General features: G+C 43.9%; 1 protein-coding gene across 2 annotated transcripts in view; it reads left to right on the top strand.

Moving 5' to 3' along the window:
• Window positions 1–13684, top strand: part of MGMT (O-6-methylguanine-DNA methyltransferase) — a 154105-nt gene extending 140421 nt beyond the window's left edge. For both annotated transcript variants that reach the window (XM_065066713.1, XM_065066714.1), the window contains exons 5-6: window positions 6229–6368; window positions 12517–13684. In XM_065066713.1, the coding sequence (XP_064922785.1) occupies window positions 6229–6368; window positions 12517–12648 (272 nt within the window). In that variant the 3' untranslated portion in view covers window positions 12649–13684. The remainder of the gene's footprint in view (window positions 1–6228; window positions 6369–12516) is intronic.
• The last annotated feature ends 833 nt before the right edge of the window (window positions 13685–14517 follow it).

Here is a 14517-nt window from a genome sequence, read left to right as displayed (position 1 = left end):
ATGTAAAGGGCTGGTGCTGAGCATCAAACTCCTCATTTCCATCAGCTCTAAAATTATATCTGCTCTTACAACTGCATAGCACACTGCTATTAAGGCTACTGCTCAAAAAATTGGGTCAGAATAACAGTTACCACTCGAGTAGAACACCCACTGGCTTCCAGGGAGTTTAACCTGAAGAAATACTGCTGGATGAGGTCCAGGGAGAGTTTCTTGCTTCTAAGGATAGAATTTGGCCCCACAGCCCCTTCAGCGGTCTGAAGGGATCTGCGTTTAAAACTGTGTTAAACTACAGATCAGAAACAGCTCCCGTTAATTGGGTTTAACATAGCTTGGCCACTTAATGTGTGCCAACCTGAACATGATATACATTTAAAGAAAGCACGTTGGTGCGTTTTTTCACTTAAGTGATACAAGTGTATAGTATGGTTATAAATTATAGTTGTGTATATGCTTTATTATATTACATATTGCAAACACATGCACAGGCAATACATAAAAGCATCCAGCCCGCATTTCTGTACTGCTCAGAAAGGGGAAGGTGGTGACCTGTGGGGAGCACCGGGTGACACCTGAGCCACCTTATCGAACCCTCCCGTCTACCCTCACGGTTCTAGGACGGACTGGCTCATACTTATCAACTGGTGCTTGGAATTTCATTAGGTATTTACTCAGATCTGTGGAACAGTATTCAGAAAGTAGTAGGAGCGATGGTACAGGGTCGGAAACGGGCCCTGCAGGGTCCACGTCCACCAGAGATGCTGCTTGTGGGGAGCGGTGAACTTCAGCTGGTGGCACTGCTACCTGCTGGTTGAATTTGGGGTTGAATTTTTCAATGTTTAATGAGATATACTTAAACAGTTGCTAGTTCTGTAGTCAAAATGTACTGTAGTTGACCTCAATTTATCTACAGGTAAGTGTAGAATGAATGTAGAATGTTTGCTTTACTGGAGAAAAATGTTTTCAAAGAATATAGAATCATTTTGGTTGGCAGAGATCGTCAAGATCATCAAGTCCAACCATATAAACTCCACTGCTAACCCATGTCCCTGAGAGCCTCCTTTGGTTGTGCCACTGCGATACGCACTAGAAATGCAACTTCATGGTTCAGATCCATGGTACAGGGGTACGCTGGTGAGAAATAGTAACGTAAATATATAAAAATAGTTAAAAAGTGTGGTATGGCTGCCCCTGGAGGCTCTGCAGAGGGTGGCATTGGGGGGGTGGGCAATCAAGAGAGGTCCAGCTCATCTTGGCCAGCAGTCCCATGGGGTCAGGTCTGGATGGTATAGAGATGATATGTTTAGGTATCAATGTTAATTCAGCTAATTAAATGCAATCATAAATAGGACAGAGCATGGGAAGCTGTGGCATGAGTCGTCTGAAGGATGCAGAGTGATGGTGGGAAAGGATAACGTGGCAGTTTATCCCTGTCTGGTTTGGGGGGGTGGGAAGAGACCTCAGCCCAGGTGTGGAGGAGGAACCTTGAGCAAACCACTAGTGCCAGCTCCCAAGATGGGCGGTGGGAGGAGAAACAGGTGTGTAGGGTGTAGTGTGTGTGTGTAGGGTGTAGTGTGTGTGTGTAGGGTGTTGTGTGTGTGCTTGGTCACAGACCTGATGAACATCTGGATTTTTCTTCTGCAAGGAATTTTTTTACAAAACTATTTTTTTAAAAATACCTTTTTTAATGCTTTGGGGGCAGCAGATTTCCTTGAGACACGTGTCTCCTAAATGGAATTGCCATGTTTTTAACTGAGGAGTTTTGTCTAACTCTGTATCCAGAATTACAGGCACAGAGGTGCTCTCACAGGTCTTGGACTAACTAGAAGTGGAGTTAAGGTAAATACTTGTCTAATCCCTCCATTATTCACCTGTTAAAATGGAATATGATTCTGTAGGAAGTTTTGCCACTTTCATTTTTATGAGTACATTTTTTACTATAAAGTCAACGATGGATTATAAAAAGTCGATAATAGATACTCTCAAATAATTAGATTATTTTTGCATCTTTGTTCATAAAGCTCAGTCATTCAGAATGGCCCAGGTCTTTGCTTTGGTTCATCTATTTAAGCAATCATAAAGGCGAAGTTTAACTTTATTATTTATTATTAGGCACATTTTTTCTCTATAGTATATGAATATCACACATGCAGACAACAACCATAAAAGGTCGTAGTCATATCTCAATGATTTTGGCAAGACAGTTGCAGCATCCTTAATTTTAAGCAAGCCTTCATTGTGGTGAGATGTTTGGACTATTTTATGGGGTGCAGTATCATCCTACTGTTTAATCTATATTCCTTTATCTAGATATCCTTTAATAGCAACTGATAATTGCATTTTTTGCCATAGAGTACCAGTGTTCAGGGACTTGCAGCCATTGTAAAGGGGAAGAAAAGCACTTCTCGATCTGCCTTATAACAAAAGCAAAATATAATTAAATAGTTAAGAGACTAGACAAGCATTTCACATACCACTTGTTAGTTCGGTCTAGGGTAGGTTGATATTCAGATTGCTGTTTAGCAATGCCTAATATGGGTTTAGCTACTTAGTTAGAAGCAAAGGAGGTTCAAAATGGCTAAAAATTAGCGCTCTTGCTTGTGTTAACTGTTTATATAGCTGCCTGTTGTCAGTAAAAGTTCTTCAGTTTGAATATGAACCTGTTCTTATGTCCAACAACCAAGTTAAGTTTTCTGGATGAGGTGGAAGCTCACGCTGCTGTTTTGTGGATAAATTAGAGTGTTTCTGGAGTATTGTGCTTGCTATTTGACCAATAGTAGAGAACAGTGAGAACTGAGAAGCGTAAAAACAAGCAAAAAAGTTGGCTATGTAGTACCCCAGACAGGATGCGAAGAAATATGGTGAGTATTTATAACTGTTGGCATTTGAAAAAATCCTTTGGGGGGGGGGGGGAATATAGATAGATAGATATCTCTATATATGTAAAACCAGGAAAATAAGCATTCCTGGCAAACAGTGTTGCTTTGCCAAATTACTATGCAATTAGCAGGGCTGATAGGAATGTACAATGATGACTTTTTTGACCATCAAGTAATGCATGGTGTGTTCCTTCAGAGGAAAACGTCCAAGACATCGTTCACCCATCATCTCTCATTAAAACCTCTCAACCGCCTTGGTGGTCCCAGGACACGGCGAATGGAGGTGGGAACAGAGACCTTCGGGCCACCTTTGCCCCCACCTTCCCACTGCAGCTCCAGGTCCCCGAGATATGTCCATTTTCATGTAAAATCTGACATCTGGGAGACAGCAGGGTGACCATGAGCCAGCACTGGGCCCTTGTGGCCAGGAAGCCAATGGTACCTGGGGTGGGTTAGAAGGGGGTGGTCAGTAGGTCAGAGAGGTTCTCCTGCCCCTCTGCTCTGCCCTGGGGAGACCACACCTGGAATATTGTGTCCAGTTGTGGCCCCTCAGTTCCAGCAGGACAGGGAACTGCTGGAGAGAGTCCAGCGCAGCCACCAAGATGCTGGAGGGAGTGGAGCATCTCCCGTGTGAGGAAAGGCTGAGGGAGCTGGGGCTCTGGAGCTGGACAAGAGGAGACTGAGGGGGGACTCATTCCTGGGGATCAAGATGGAAAGGGGGAGTGTCAGGAGGATGGAGCCAGGCTCTTCTGGGTGACAACCAGTGACAGGACAAGGGGCAATGGGTGCAAACTGGAACACAGCAGGTTCCACTTAAATTTGAGAAGAAACTTGTTCCTGGTGAGGGTGGCAGAGCCTGGTCCAGGCTGCCCAGGGAGGTTGTGGAGTCTCCTTCTCTGCAGACATTCCAACCCTCCTGGACACCTTCCTGTGTAACCTCATCTGGGTGTTCCTGCTCCATGGGGGATTGCACTGGATGAGCTTTGAGGTCCCTTCCAACCCCTGACATGCTGGGATTCTGTGAAGCTGTTGATCACTTAGATGAGCGATAGCATCTATTGACATGAGTGGCCATAACACGTGTTCCTTGGCGAGAGGACAGTCCTGGTCACCTTGAGGGAGGACGTCCCGTCTCTGCTGTTGGTGCAGAGGGAGGAGAAAATGTCCAGTATTCCCATTTGTACGATGTGGTTGGGTTCAGGCTTCTCTCCGGTGGCATCTGTCGCTCTGGATGACATGGGCATCCTCAGCTCGCAGAGGTTTTTGTGTAGCAAGAGAATTTGTGTGTGTTAATTTTTACATGCATATTTTACAGCACTTTATAATGATATTTAATGACGTAAAACGTTGGCACACACTGAAAATTGGTGAAAGTTCAGCCGTCTAATTTGGGCAGGTTACGCTCACAGGCACTCACACTTGCAGACAGTTTAATAACAGTATTTGGCACTGTCTCTTAGAGCTGCTTAAACTAATTAATGCATTTGCTCCCTACAGGATGAAATTGAGTTTTCAGATACATTTATAAAATGATGTGCATGATTGCTAAATATTTCATTCTTTTGAACTATAACTTTGAGTGTTTTATGTGGGTGCAGGTGCGCTATATATTCTCCTGTGAAAAATGCACAGTGGCCCTGGGAAGAGGATAATCTCTGGCCCTGCTTGTTGGAAGAGGATAATCTCCATCCCTCTTTTAGCGGGTTAAGAGATGCTCGATAATTTGGGCATCGCTGCTTTTTCTGTTCCTACAGGTTTCAGAGTTTTCCAGGCCCGTCGTGTCCCAGCTCATCATCTCCCCTGCCAAAAATGAGGGTAAAAAGGGGGATTTTTTGGACTCGCACAGTCCCTGCGTGTCATTGATTTAAAGATGACATCAGGCACTAATTCCCCCCGAGCAGGAGAGGTTAACGCTCTTCTCGCCGGTTGGAAAAGGAGGTTAAAAAAACAATAAGGAACAATTCGAGTTGAAATAAACCTTTCTGAAGAAATCACAGTAAACAAAATCTGTTTGCCCAAGGAAACCCTCCTAGCAATCAGCTACTAACACAACTGCTTGTGCTAATGAACCCAAAGCTGTTAATGTGGTTTCTTCAGTTAAATTGATTCATGAATTTTGAAGAGAACATTATCTAATGAATTTTCTTTGAATAGAAAGCAATTAAAAGGACAAATCAGTCTGATTAACCCCAAAGTCACCCTACTGCCACAAATGGTGTACAGTTTGAAATTATATCATAAAAAACTAGAGCAGATTTGCTATCTCTTTGCCCTCTGCTAATCCATGTAAATTAATGAACAACAAAGTTAATTTCTTTGATGACCCTTTTCTCGTATCACCTGGATTATGCTGATGTTTAATTTGCTTAATGTTATAATAAAGACTAAACAGATTTTTACAATGAAGTGATTATCATTCCCTTCAGTTAAGAAGTGATTTTTATTATTTAACACACACATAATGGTGTATGAGTTTCCTTTAAGAACAAAATCACATTTCGCTATGTTCCTATGTTCTTTTTGTTAACTCACCAGCTCACTCCTCTCACTAAGTTACTCACTAGTTAGATCCTCAAAGCTTTTACAGGTGCCGTGGAGGAGCAATAGGTGTCCAACCCAACTGCAATCCACAGACAACTATCGCTTTTCCTTTAGTAAGATAATCCTGGGTTGGGAAGGGAACACCCTGAGACGCCGAAGCAAGCTGGGCCTAATGCCTTTGCTTATTCATTATTTCAGCAATTGGAACACTTAGAAGCAATTTGCTGGTGAATTAAAATTAAAATAATGGGAGATACATTATTATTTTTTTCCAGAGCCCTGTATCATTAAGGATGTGCGGTACATTCAAGGTCACAGCTAGTCCTTACGTTTCTATAATGTCTGCGATGCTGAGCAGTAGCTCGGGGGTCCTGACTATAAAGCGCAGCCGGGCAGGGTAATACGGAGCCCACTGGCTCCAGGGCTTCTGTGCCATGTCCCAGCTGAAGTTGGAAATGAGCTGGAGATGCGAGGGCTTGGGAAAAGAGGTAGAGCCACTCATTTCTTCCCTTTTTAATTTGACTCTATGCTAATTTATACCCCGCCAATTTAATGGAAAAAAAAAAACACATTGTACGAGTTAACAGGATAATTGTACTTGAAGCAAATTAAAAATATAGGAAAATCAAAGCCTTAAATCCTTTTTTATAGTGATCGGCCACTTGAAGCGCTCCTTCTAATAATCATGTATTTAAATGTAGTAATATAGGATACAATAACAGGCCTGTTTAAATTTAAATTAGAAAGCTGCTGTTGAGACTCCTGCGTTGGGTCTGGTGAATATTTCATCTCGTCCTCTTCTTTTTTGCAGATTCCTTCACCAAACAAGTGCTGTGGACCCTGCTGAGGGACGTGAAGTTCGGCGAGGCCGTTTCCTACAAGCAATTAGCGGATCTCGCCGGCAACAGCAAAGCGGCCCGAGCGGTGGGAGGAGCGATGAGGAGCAATCCCGTAAGTTCACGTCAACTTTTAAATGAAGTCGAGGGAAGGTGGTGGATTTAGAGAGCTTTGCGGGCTAAGTGTCGTTAGATTAAATTTATCTGCTATGAAAACTGGTCTACCATGAGTAATAAGGTCAGAAAGTGTTTTTAATCAGCAATAGCGCACAACCCAGTTTAATGTGATTTATTCCCCACCGTTGGTGATGTTAAGATTTGAAAAAAAAAACACTGCGCTGCTTTAAATTCATCAACCTCTACTCACCTTGTTGTTTGCAAACTTTGTTGTGTATTCTGAGGTGAAGGGAAGTCTTTATCCCCCAACACGGGCCTCATTTTGGCAGGGTACGAGTGGCTTTGGCCGTGTTAGCAGCAGTCCGAACTCTCTGACGTGGATGTGTTTCTGAAAATGTGGAAGAGGAGGGATTTTATATCACATAGGTACACATTAGAATCAAATCTTGAATTGTCAATATGTTGGGCATGCACTCCAAATCAGCTGTAAGTGGCATTTTCTCCATTAGAAAGAGGTGAGCAGCCTGGATTTGAGCCAGCTGGAGGAGCGGTGCTCTAGTTCGGGCCCGTGGATTTTGGAAAGAACAGTATTATTATAACAGTTGGGCTCTTTGTCTGTCTTCCCAGTCATTATCTTTCCCTTTTAGTTGTCCAGGTTTAGATCTCCAGGTGTATTTAAGCACCCGAATCGCGCTGTTTGCTGTGGGGCTGGTGCTGCAGCCCACTGGTCCAATGCGAAGGGAAGGAGCTGGTAAAGAGCCCATCGCTGTCTCTCTTCACACGTTCACTCCCTTCCTACTTCCCTCTAAAAGAATTCAAAAACTTTGATTTCTATTAATACCATCATGGCCTTTTTGACCATTCTTCAACATACTTTCCTTCATTACCACTTCCCCTGAGCAACGTGTGTCTTTCCATACCCGAATTATTCTCCTTTTCTCCGGTGTTATACCTGCCGTAATCTTTGACCTCCTGTGTTGTTTTTACATTCACTCCTCTCAGTATTTTCTTTAATAAGGTACATATGAGACTGCAACACGTAGTTGCAAAGTGGGTTGGAAAATCTGTTTTCACAAGATATCCAGTGGCTTTACATATAGAAATCATAAAGGTGAAGGGTTTTTTTTGCAGTGCCACGTATTATCTTTATATTTCACCTCATTCATAAAACCAGCCTGCATATTATGCATAGTCAACCTGCATATTAGGGCTCATAGGTCTGAAGGACCATGTAAAGATTTATGTGGGGGATCTGTTGAATAGGTGCTCCCATTGAAGGACAAAAGGACTATGTGTGGAATATGCATGAAATTACAGATCAACTACGGGAGATGTATAGTGATAAAAATGTGGTTTGGAGTGGGGAGGGCTCTCATTACAGCATTGATTTTTGTTTTTTATCATTCTATTATGAAAGATTGGAGTGATATTATATTAAATAGCCCTTTTTCCCTAAAGCTATACAATATTATCTATAATTTGTTTAAAGATTTTCTGCTGGGGACAGAAAATGCCACAGCCATAGTATGGGGTGGCAAATAACAATAAGAAGATGATAGGACCCCATTTAAAAAAGAAAAAAAAAGGCGGTAGATTTGCTGTATATTTTCAGAACTATTTTCATCCGTCCTCGCAGGGGAAAAAGCAGGAATTTTCACACCACAACCTGCTGTTACCGCTGCTTTGGATGCTGCTGCTCCACTGCAGCCTGAGGGCAAAGCCGGGTACATTTCTAGGCGGTAGCAATTACATCTCCTTTTGCACAACGCCGTATTGTTATTCTTTGAGAACTGTTTCGTGTAGGTTTGCATTGTATTGCCTTATCTTAATGTGCACCGTATTATATTGGAAAGCATTCCATCATATTAAAATAGTTAGTATTGTCAAGTACAATAGAGCGTGTTGACGAAACGTAGCTTTACGGTGCTGATATGAACTGTTTCATAGGAAAATCTGATATACGCTTAAAATATCGGGGTGTGCTGCTTTATTGAGCTCAGCAGCTTAAACCCATTAGACACGATGGGAGTTTCTGTGGCAGCGCGCTACCTGCCTGGAATTGTAGGGTACTCGTGAATGTTGTACGTGTATAAACACACTCACCGTCTGCTTATCAGATGAGATATTGAGCTTTGAATCTAACCAAACAGTTTATTAAGCTGAACACGTCATCTGGGCTGCAGCATCATTAAGGTGCCGGCGCGGGACGCAGAGCCGCGGTGTTAACCCCGGCTTGGGGATGGAAATACTGCCTTGGAGGAGCAACTGCTTCCCAATGGTTGCAGAAATGCGATGTTTTGTTAAGCAGCAGATTAGTGAAGGTGACACCGCTGCACGCTTTTATTGCGGATGTGAAGTAAAAGTGAACATTTCTATTAATGCTTGCTGCAGAGCCCATGCAAAGTAGTGAAATGATAATATGTTTGCACCTTGAGATGCTTCCTGTGATTAAAGGACTAGATTATAAACATGATGACTAAATCATAAACATGATTTAATGAGGAAAGTAATAACACTGGAAGTGAGCGACTGAAATAAACCTGAGCCTGGCGTTGCTTTGTTACTCGAATGCGTTGATAAAATTGTGAATCTCACCTTTTTCCACAAAATACCAGAACATTTCTCCCTTCTACAAATCAGGGGTTGGTCTTTAATTTTGGTAGCATGCATTCCGCAGGTTTCCCTTTGTAGTTGGGTCGCTTCACATAATTCATACGGTGACCTTCAACTTTATGAGAAGGTGGAATAGGTGCCAGCAGCAGCTGAAGGATGCGATGTCTTTGCCTCAATTTATGCCAAGGACATGGTGGGGATGGCTCACCTTTCGCGAGACAAACTTCAAATAGTTTGCCGCAGTTCAGATTGATTGCGAGGTCTGTGGTCCTCAAAGGGAACCCATAAAGTTCAATTAAAAATCTCATTAGACGAGTATAGGAGGATCAAAAGGAAATCACAGAGACTCATGGGAAATGGCAAATGTTGGGCTGATTAGTCCAAGGCCATCCTAAATGACTGTTCTGTGCCTTAAATAAGACGTCTTCAGCGGTCTGGTAACAGCAGCCGTAGCTGCGTACGTTGGTTTGAATAGTCTCTCCAGTTGTGTTACTCTTTAGGCTCAAGCCTAGCTAAGCATCCAACTGGATGCATCGATCCATCCTAAGGTGAGGATATTATTCAGCCAAAATATTTTAAGCATTTGAGGTTGGAGGGAGTAATGGTGCATTTTTGCGAAGATTGTGAAGGATGGATTTGAAACGTCACGGACACATCAAACTACTTGTGCATTGATTGCTTTGGTGGCTGCCAGCACCCAGGACCACGCTGGGTTCTGTCGGCGAAGAGGGGGAGAAAACGCGATAGGACCTGACCAAAGCGATAGAGTATTTTTTGCTACGTGTGATTCTCGCGGTGTGTCATAACTTGTTATTTCAGCCTTTTCCATCATGGCCCAGCCAATGTGGCTCTGACAGTTTGGTCGTTCCTGGAGGTCTCCAGCCCATCACCACCATAATGGGACACTCAGGTGTCCCCTGCCTCAAACTGAAAACTCCCAACGAGTGCAGCTCCGCTCCATCCTCCCTCGGAATTTGCTAAACGCAGTTCAAAGACAATCAATACCTTGTGCAGGGAGGTTGTTTTCCCCACCTTTTTTTTTTCCCTAAACAAACGCATTATCGAGGAGTTTAGTTTATTCACAGCTCGCCACGAGCGTTAATGACCGCCCGAGCCTTGTTCTGCCAGTCACCCAGATGGCTGTTGATAAAGATTTAGCATCATGTTCGGAGTGTCAGGGCTGTCAGGAGTGCTGAGCCATTTGACCAGAAGAAAAAACGCACAGGGAGCTATTGATTACAGCTTCTCGGTGTCACTTGTTCACCAGGATTTAGGTATTGATGAGGCTGCGAGTGAAAACAAGCTCTTTCCCTTGTGGGTCTCTACCCAGAAGAACAAAAGCGAAGTTGGAGGAAATATTCAGCCGGTGCCCAAATCAGACGGACTCCGGTATTGATCCCAGGGCCCCTTCATGTTGTTTTTTGTTGGAGACAAATCTATGGGTTTGGAAGTTTTATAGCGTTTCAGGTAGGGTCTGTGTAAGTGATGGATTCATGTGTTGGATGAATTAGATTTCACAGCGTGAAGATTTCAGCAGAGCTGTAATATTATGAGCTGCTTGGATATTGATAAAAATTGCATTAAATGTAGCCGAGGCATTAAAACTCCAGACTAGGGTAGCGCTCCCTCTAAAATGTCCTTAGGGCCCTAATAAATTTTAGCAGGTTTAATTATTTTAGTAGTCTGAAAGTTGTCACCACAATTAAGCCAAACTGAAGCAATATTCAATATTTTTAAATTACAGCACCGATAGAGCCTTTGTACCGCATCTTCCTTTACATCTAACGCTATGGAGGGTGACACACGGGCACTTGCATGTGTTAGGACAAACTCGGTATGAAATTCTTTATTTTGGGCATGGAAAAAGCTACATTTAAGTCATAACCTCCTTTTCTTGCTCTTCTTGAAGAAGTCATAAAGCAGGCCGGGATGCTGTGGTGTAGAGGACAGATTTGATTTATGTGTAATTCACCGGTGGCGCTGCCAACCCCAAACAGAGGAGCTTATAAGCACTTTTTATTCAACCTTGATTAACAATAAGCACCTGTGTGTACTCCTGTTTAACGTGATGGCCCGTGGGCTGAGATTGAGATTTTAAACTGCAGACACTGAAATTACTTAAAACCAAGAGAACCCAAAAAACCCTCTATTTTATAAAGGTCTGGGCAGCAGCTGTCCGGCTGCTTTGGGGTTTGTGTGTCCCAGCTTGAGCTGTACTAACTCTTAAATGGGATTACAATAAATCAGTGCAAAGTACATAGTTTGTCTATGTGTCTATGTATAAATAAATTACTTTTTTTTTTATTTGAAATGTCCAAGTTTGTGAAAACTGCACTTTTCAGTGAGTTATTGTGTTCACAGCTATAGCACCGCAATGGAATTACTACACAGTTACCAAAACACGTACGGCGTGATTAGAGATGCTGTATTGCATACAGCATTAGAGATGCTGTATTGCATCCCTGATCATCACCTGTAATAATTTTGGTTTTTAAAAGCCTTGATGTACATGATCAGCCTATTATGTAACTTCTTGCGTTGGTTTTTCAGAATCCGTGACATTGGGCTATAAGTGATACAAAGGAGAAGGCATGGGGAAAAAAGTTCTTAAGTTGGTTAGGTGTGAATTAAATCTCTCCTGTTGTAGGTTTTAAAAATTCACAACCCATTTTGGATTGACGTGCTGTTAAATAATAAATAGCGCCTTGTCCTCCTATGGAATGTTCAGCGGCGGATGCAGAGGTGCTATAGCGAGATCTGCCAGCGAGCTCGGGGAGGTGCTGCTCTTGCCGCTTTGGTTTCTTTCCAAAAATGTGGCTTTTTCTAATCTCTGGGTGATGATTACCAGGCGTCCTGCACCTCTCTTCTGCTTTTATGTGTGTTTTGGGTCTGCGGGGCTTCGTCCCCCGCCCCGGGCTGCTCGAGGGTGCTGGTGCAGGGCAGGAAAATCTGCTGCTTGCGGAGAAGTTTTTATAGATGAGATGTAGTTTATCAGTTTTACCCCTTTAAGGCTTTACGTCCTTTTTTTTGTGTTAAAATTTCTCCTAGTGTTTATTTTTCCCTAAGAGCTGGTTAGCATTTGGAGCCTGTGGCTGTTGCTGAGCCAGGAGCATGTCTCTGTCCTTGTCCCCGTCCCTTTCCTTGTCCTTCTCCCCATCCTTGTCCCCATCCTCATCCCTGTCCCTTTCCTTGTCCTTGTCCCTGTCCCTTTCCTTGTCCTTGTCCCTGTCCCCGTCCTTGTTCTTGTCCCATCCCTTGTCCCATCCCTTGTCCCATCCCTTGTCCCATCCCTTGTCCCATCCCTTGTCCCATCCCTTGTCCCATCCCTTGTCCTTGTCCCTGTCCTTGTCCCTGTCCTCCTTGGGCACGGTCAGGACCCCACCATGTTGGGCCTGATCATGGAGCTTCATCCCCTGTCCATCCTGTGCCACATGTCCCCTGGTTTAGCGCTGCATTTCTGGTCCCCTTTCCCAGCCACAGCCCCCCTTCACCTCCCCATTGGCTTCTTTCCCTATTTTTGTGTATTTTTGCAGATCCCGATCATAATTCCGTGCCACAGGGTGATCCGCAGCGGCGGGCAGACCGGGAACTACGGCGGGGGACACGTCCTCAAAGAGTGGCTCTTGTCGCACGAGAAGCTCCAGAAAGAGAAGCTGGCACCGTGATGCAGCTCAGCGAACCAGCCAAGGCATAAAACCACGGACACTTGGCTCGTAACAAGCTCTCACAGCACCCGGCAGAATTCAGAACAAAAAAAAAAACGGTAAATATTTGAGTGACATATAAATATAATGCAACATCCGAAGTGAAATGTGCGGTGGCACCACTATATTAAAAAAGCGGGATGCGTCCTGGGGGATGCAGCTCGTCTGCCCTTTCTTGTTTTTACATTTTACAGCAGAATGACTACAGCGGGCCAGCCCTGGGGTTTGTTCCCATCTCCGGGCCTGTTTTGTTCTATTTTTAATGTCCATTAAAGCTCGGCTCAGGCAGTGGGAGGAACGTGGGGAGCGCAGGGGCAGGCGCAGCCCCTGCCCACCGCTGCCCTCGCCTCTTTTTGGTGCCTAAAATGCTGTTTTCCGTAAAAAAGGAGTTAAAGGAGCACATTGAGACGCATTCAAAAGCCAGTGGCTGTTGAATTGCTTGTTACCGGGCTTTTCTTTTCGGTTTAGGAGAGATGGGAATAGAAATTTTTGCCTTTGTGAACGGCGCAAGAAGCAGCAGGAGCTGCTGCCGAATTGTACGAGAAGTGTATTTTGAATAAGGAGTTTGATTAGCGCAACGTGGGCACAATATTGAAAAGCTCGTCGTGGTGGCATCTTTATCAGCAGCGCGTTTCCTTTTATAATATGATTTTTGCTTTAGATTTTTGCATTTCTCTGCCACGCGAATCTTTATTTCCTGTAGCCTCTCCATAGGAAGGGTTCAAGTATTCAAGAGACATTAAAGGTAAATTTTGAGGTGGTTTAAGCAGGGCTCTCCACGACTACGAGCCACCAGGAGCTGAAATTTTCAGTATGGGAATCGTAAATTCTAACATGGAAATACTGATTTCTTTATGGGTTTTATCATATTTTCATGGATGTCTCTTTAGAAAGGCCATTGCTGGCCAAAAAATTATGATGTTACCATACGTTAGTTAATATAGTATTATTGATATCTTGGAATTACTTCAATAAAAAAACTGCTTTGCATGTGCAAGTGTCTCTGTGAATGTTTATAAATAAAACACAGTATGTGATATATGGAGAAAATAAACTATACCCAACTGTACAATATAAAGCTGTATTTTTATCAAGGGTTTCTGGTGGCAATATAAACCACGAATGCAAAGCTCAAGTGGTTTGTACGTGTCACCAGAACCCAGAGATAAAAATATAGCCTTATAATATGTACAGTTTGGGTGTATTTTATATATATTTTTTTTTCCATATAATACATGCTACCAACAAAAGAACACGGTAGCAAACGTAAACTTTAACCTTTCTCATATTTACATCCCTTGCTGTTTGTTTTTTTTAAGGTGTTTACGTTCGCTTCTTTTCAGGGATGTAGATTTATTTTTTGCAGGTGGCGTGAGCGCTGGTTTTTGAGGCGGTAACGCTTTTGCAAGGGGGAAAAAAAAGAAACAAAAAAAATTAAAAATACAAACAACCAAAAAATGGGATAAAAATAAAGAAAAAACACCAACTTTTTGGCAAAATAAGTGTTTTGGCTGAAGAGTTTCTCCAGGGTGGGGAACAGGCGGCGCTGTCCCCGCGCTGCCCGACAGAGGGCGCGCCGGCGCAGGGGAAGCGGCGCGGGCGCCTCCGGGTCCCCCCGCCCGCCGGCCCAGGGTCCCCCCGGGTCCCCCCACCCGCCGGCCCAGGGTCCCCCGGGTCCCCCCGCCCGCCGGCCCAGGGTCCCCTCAGGTCCCCCCACCCGCCGGCCCAGGGTCCCCCGGGTCCCCCCGCCCACCCGCTCGGGGGACAATTCAGGGATGATCCGGGCAGTGTCCCCTTGTCCCCGTTCACACCCCATCGGGTTGCGGGGGT

Source organism: Columba livia, chromosome 6 (assembly GCF_036013475.1).
Source record: "Columba livia isolate bColLiv1 breed racing homer chromosome 6, bColLiv1.pat.W.v2, whole genome shotgun sequence".
Lineage (NCBI taxonomy): Eukaryota > Metazoa > Chordata > Aves > Columbiformes > Columbidae > Columba > Columba livia.
Note: the sequence above shows the minus strand (reverse complement) of the source record. Positions and strands in the feature narration are given on the sequence as shown.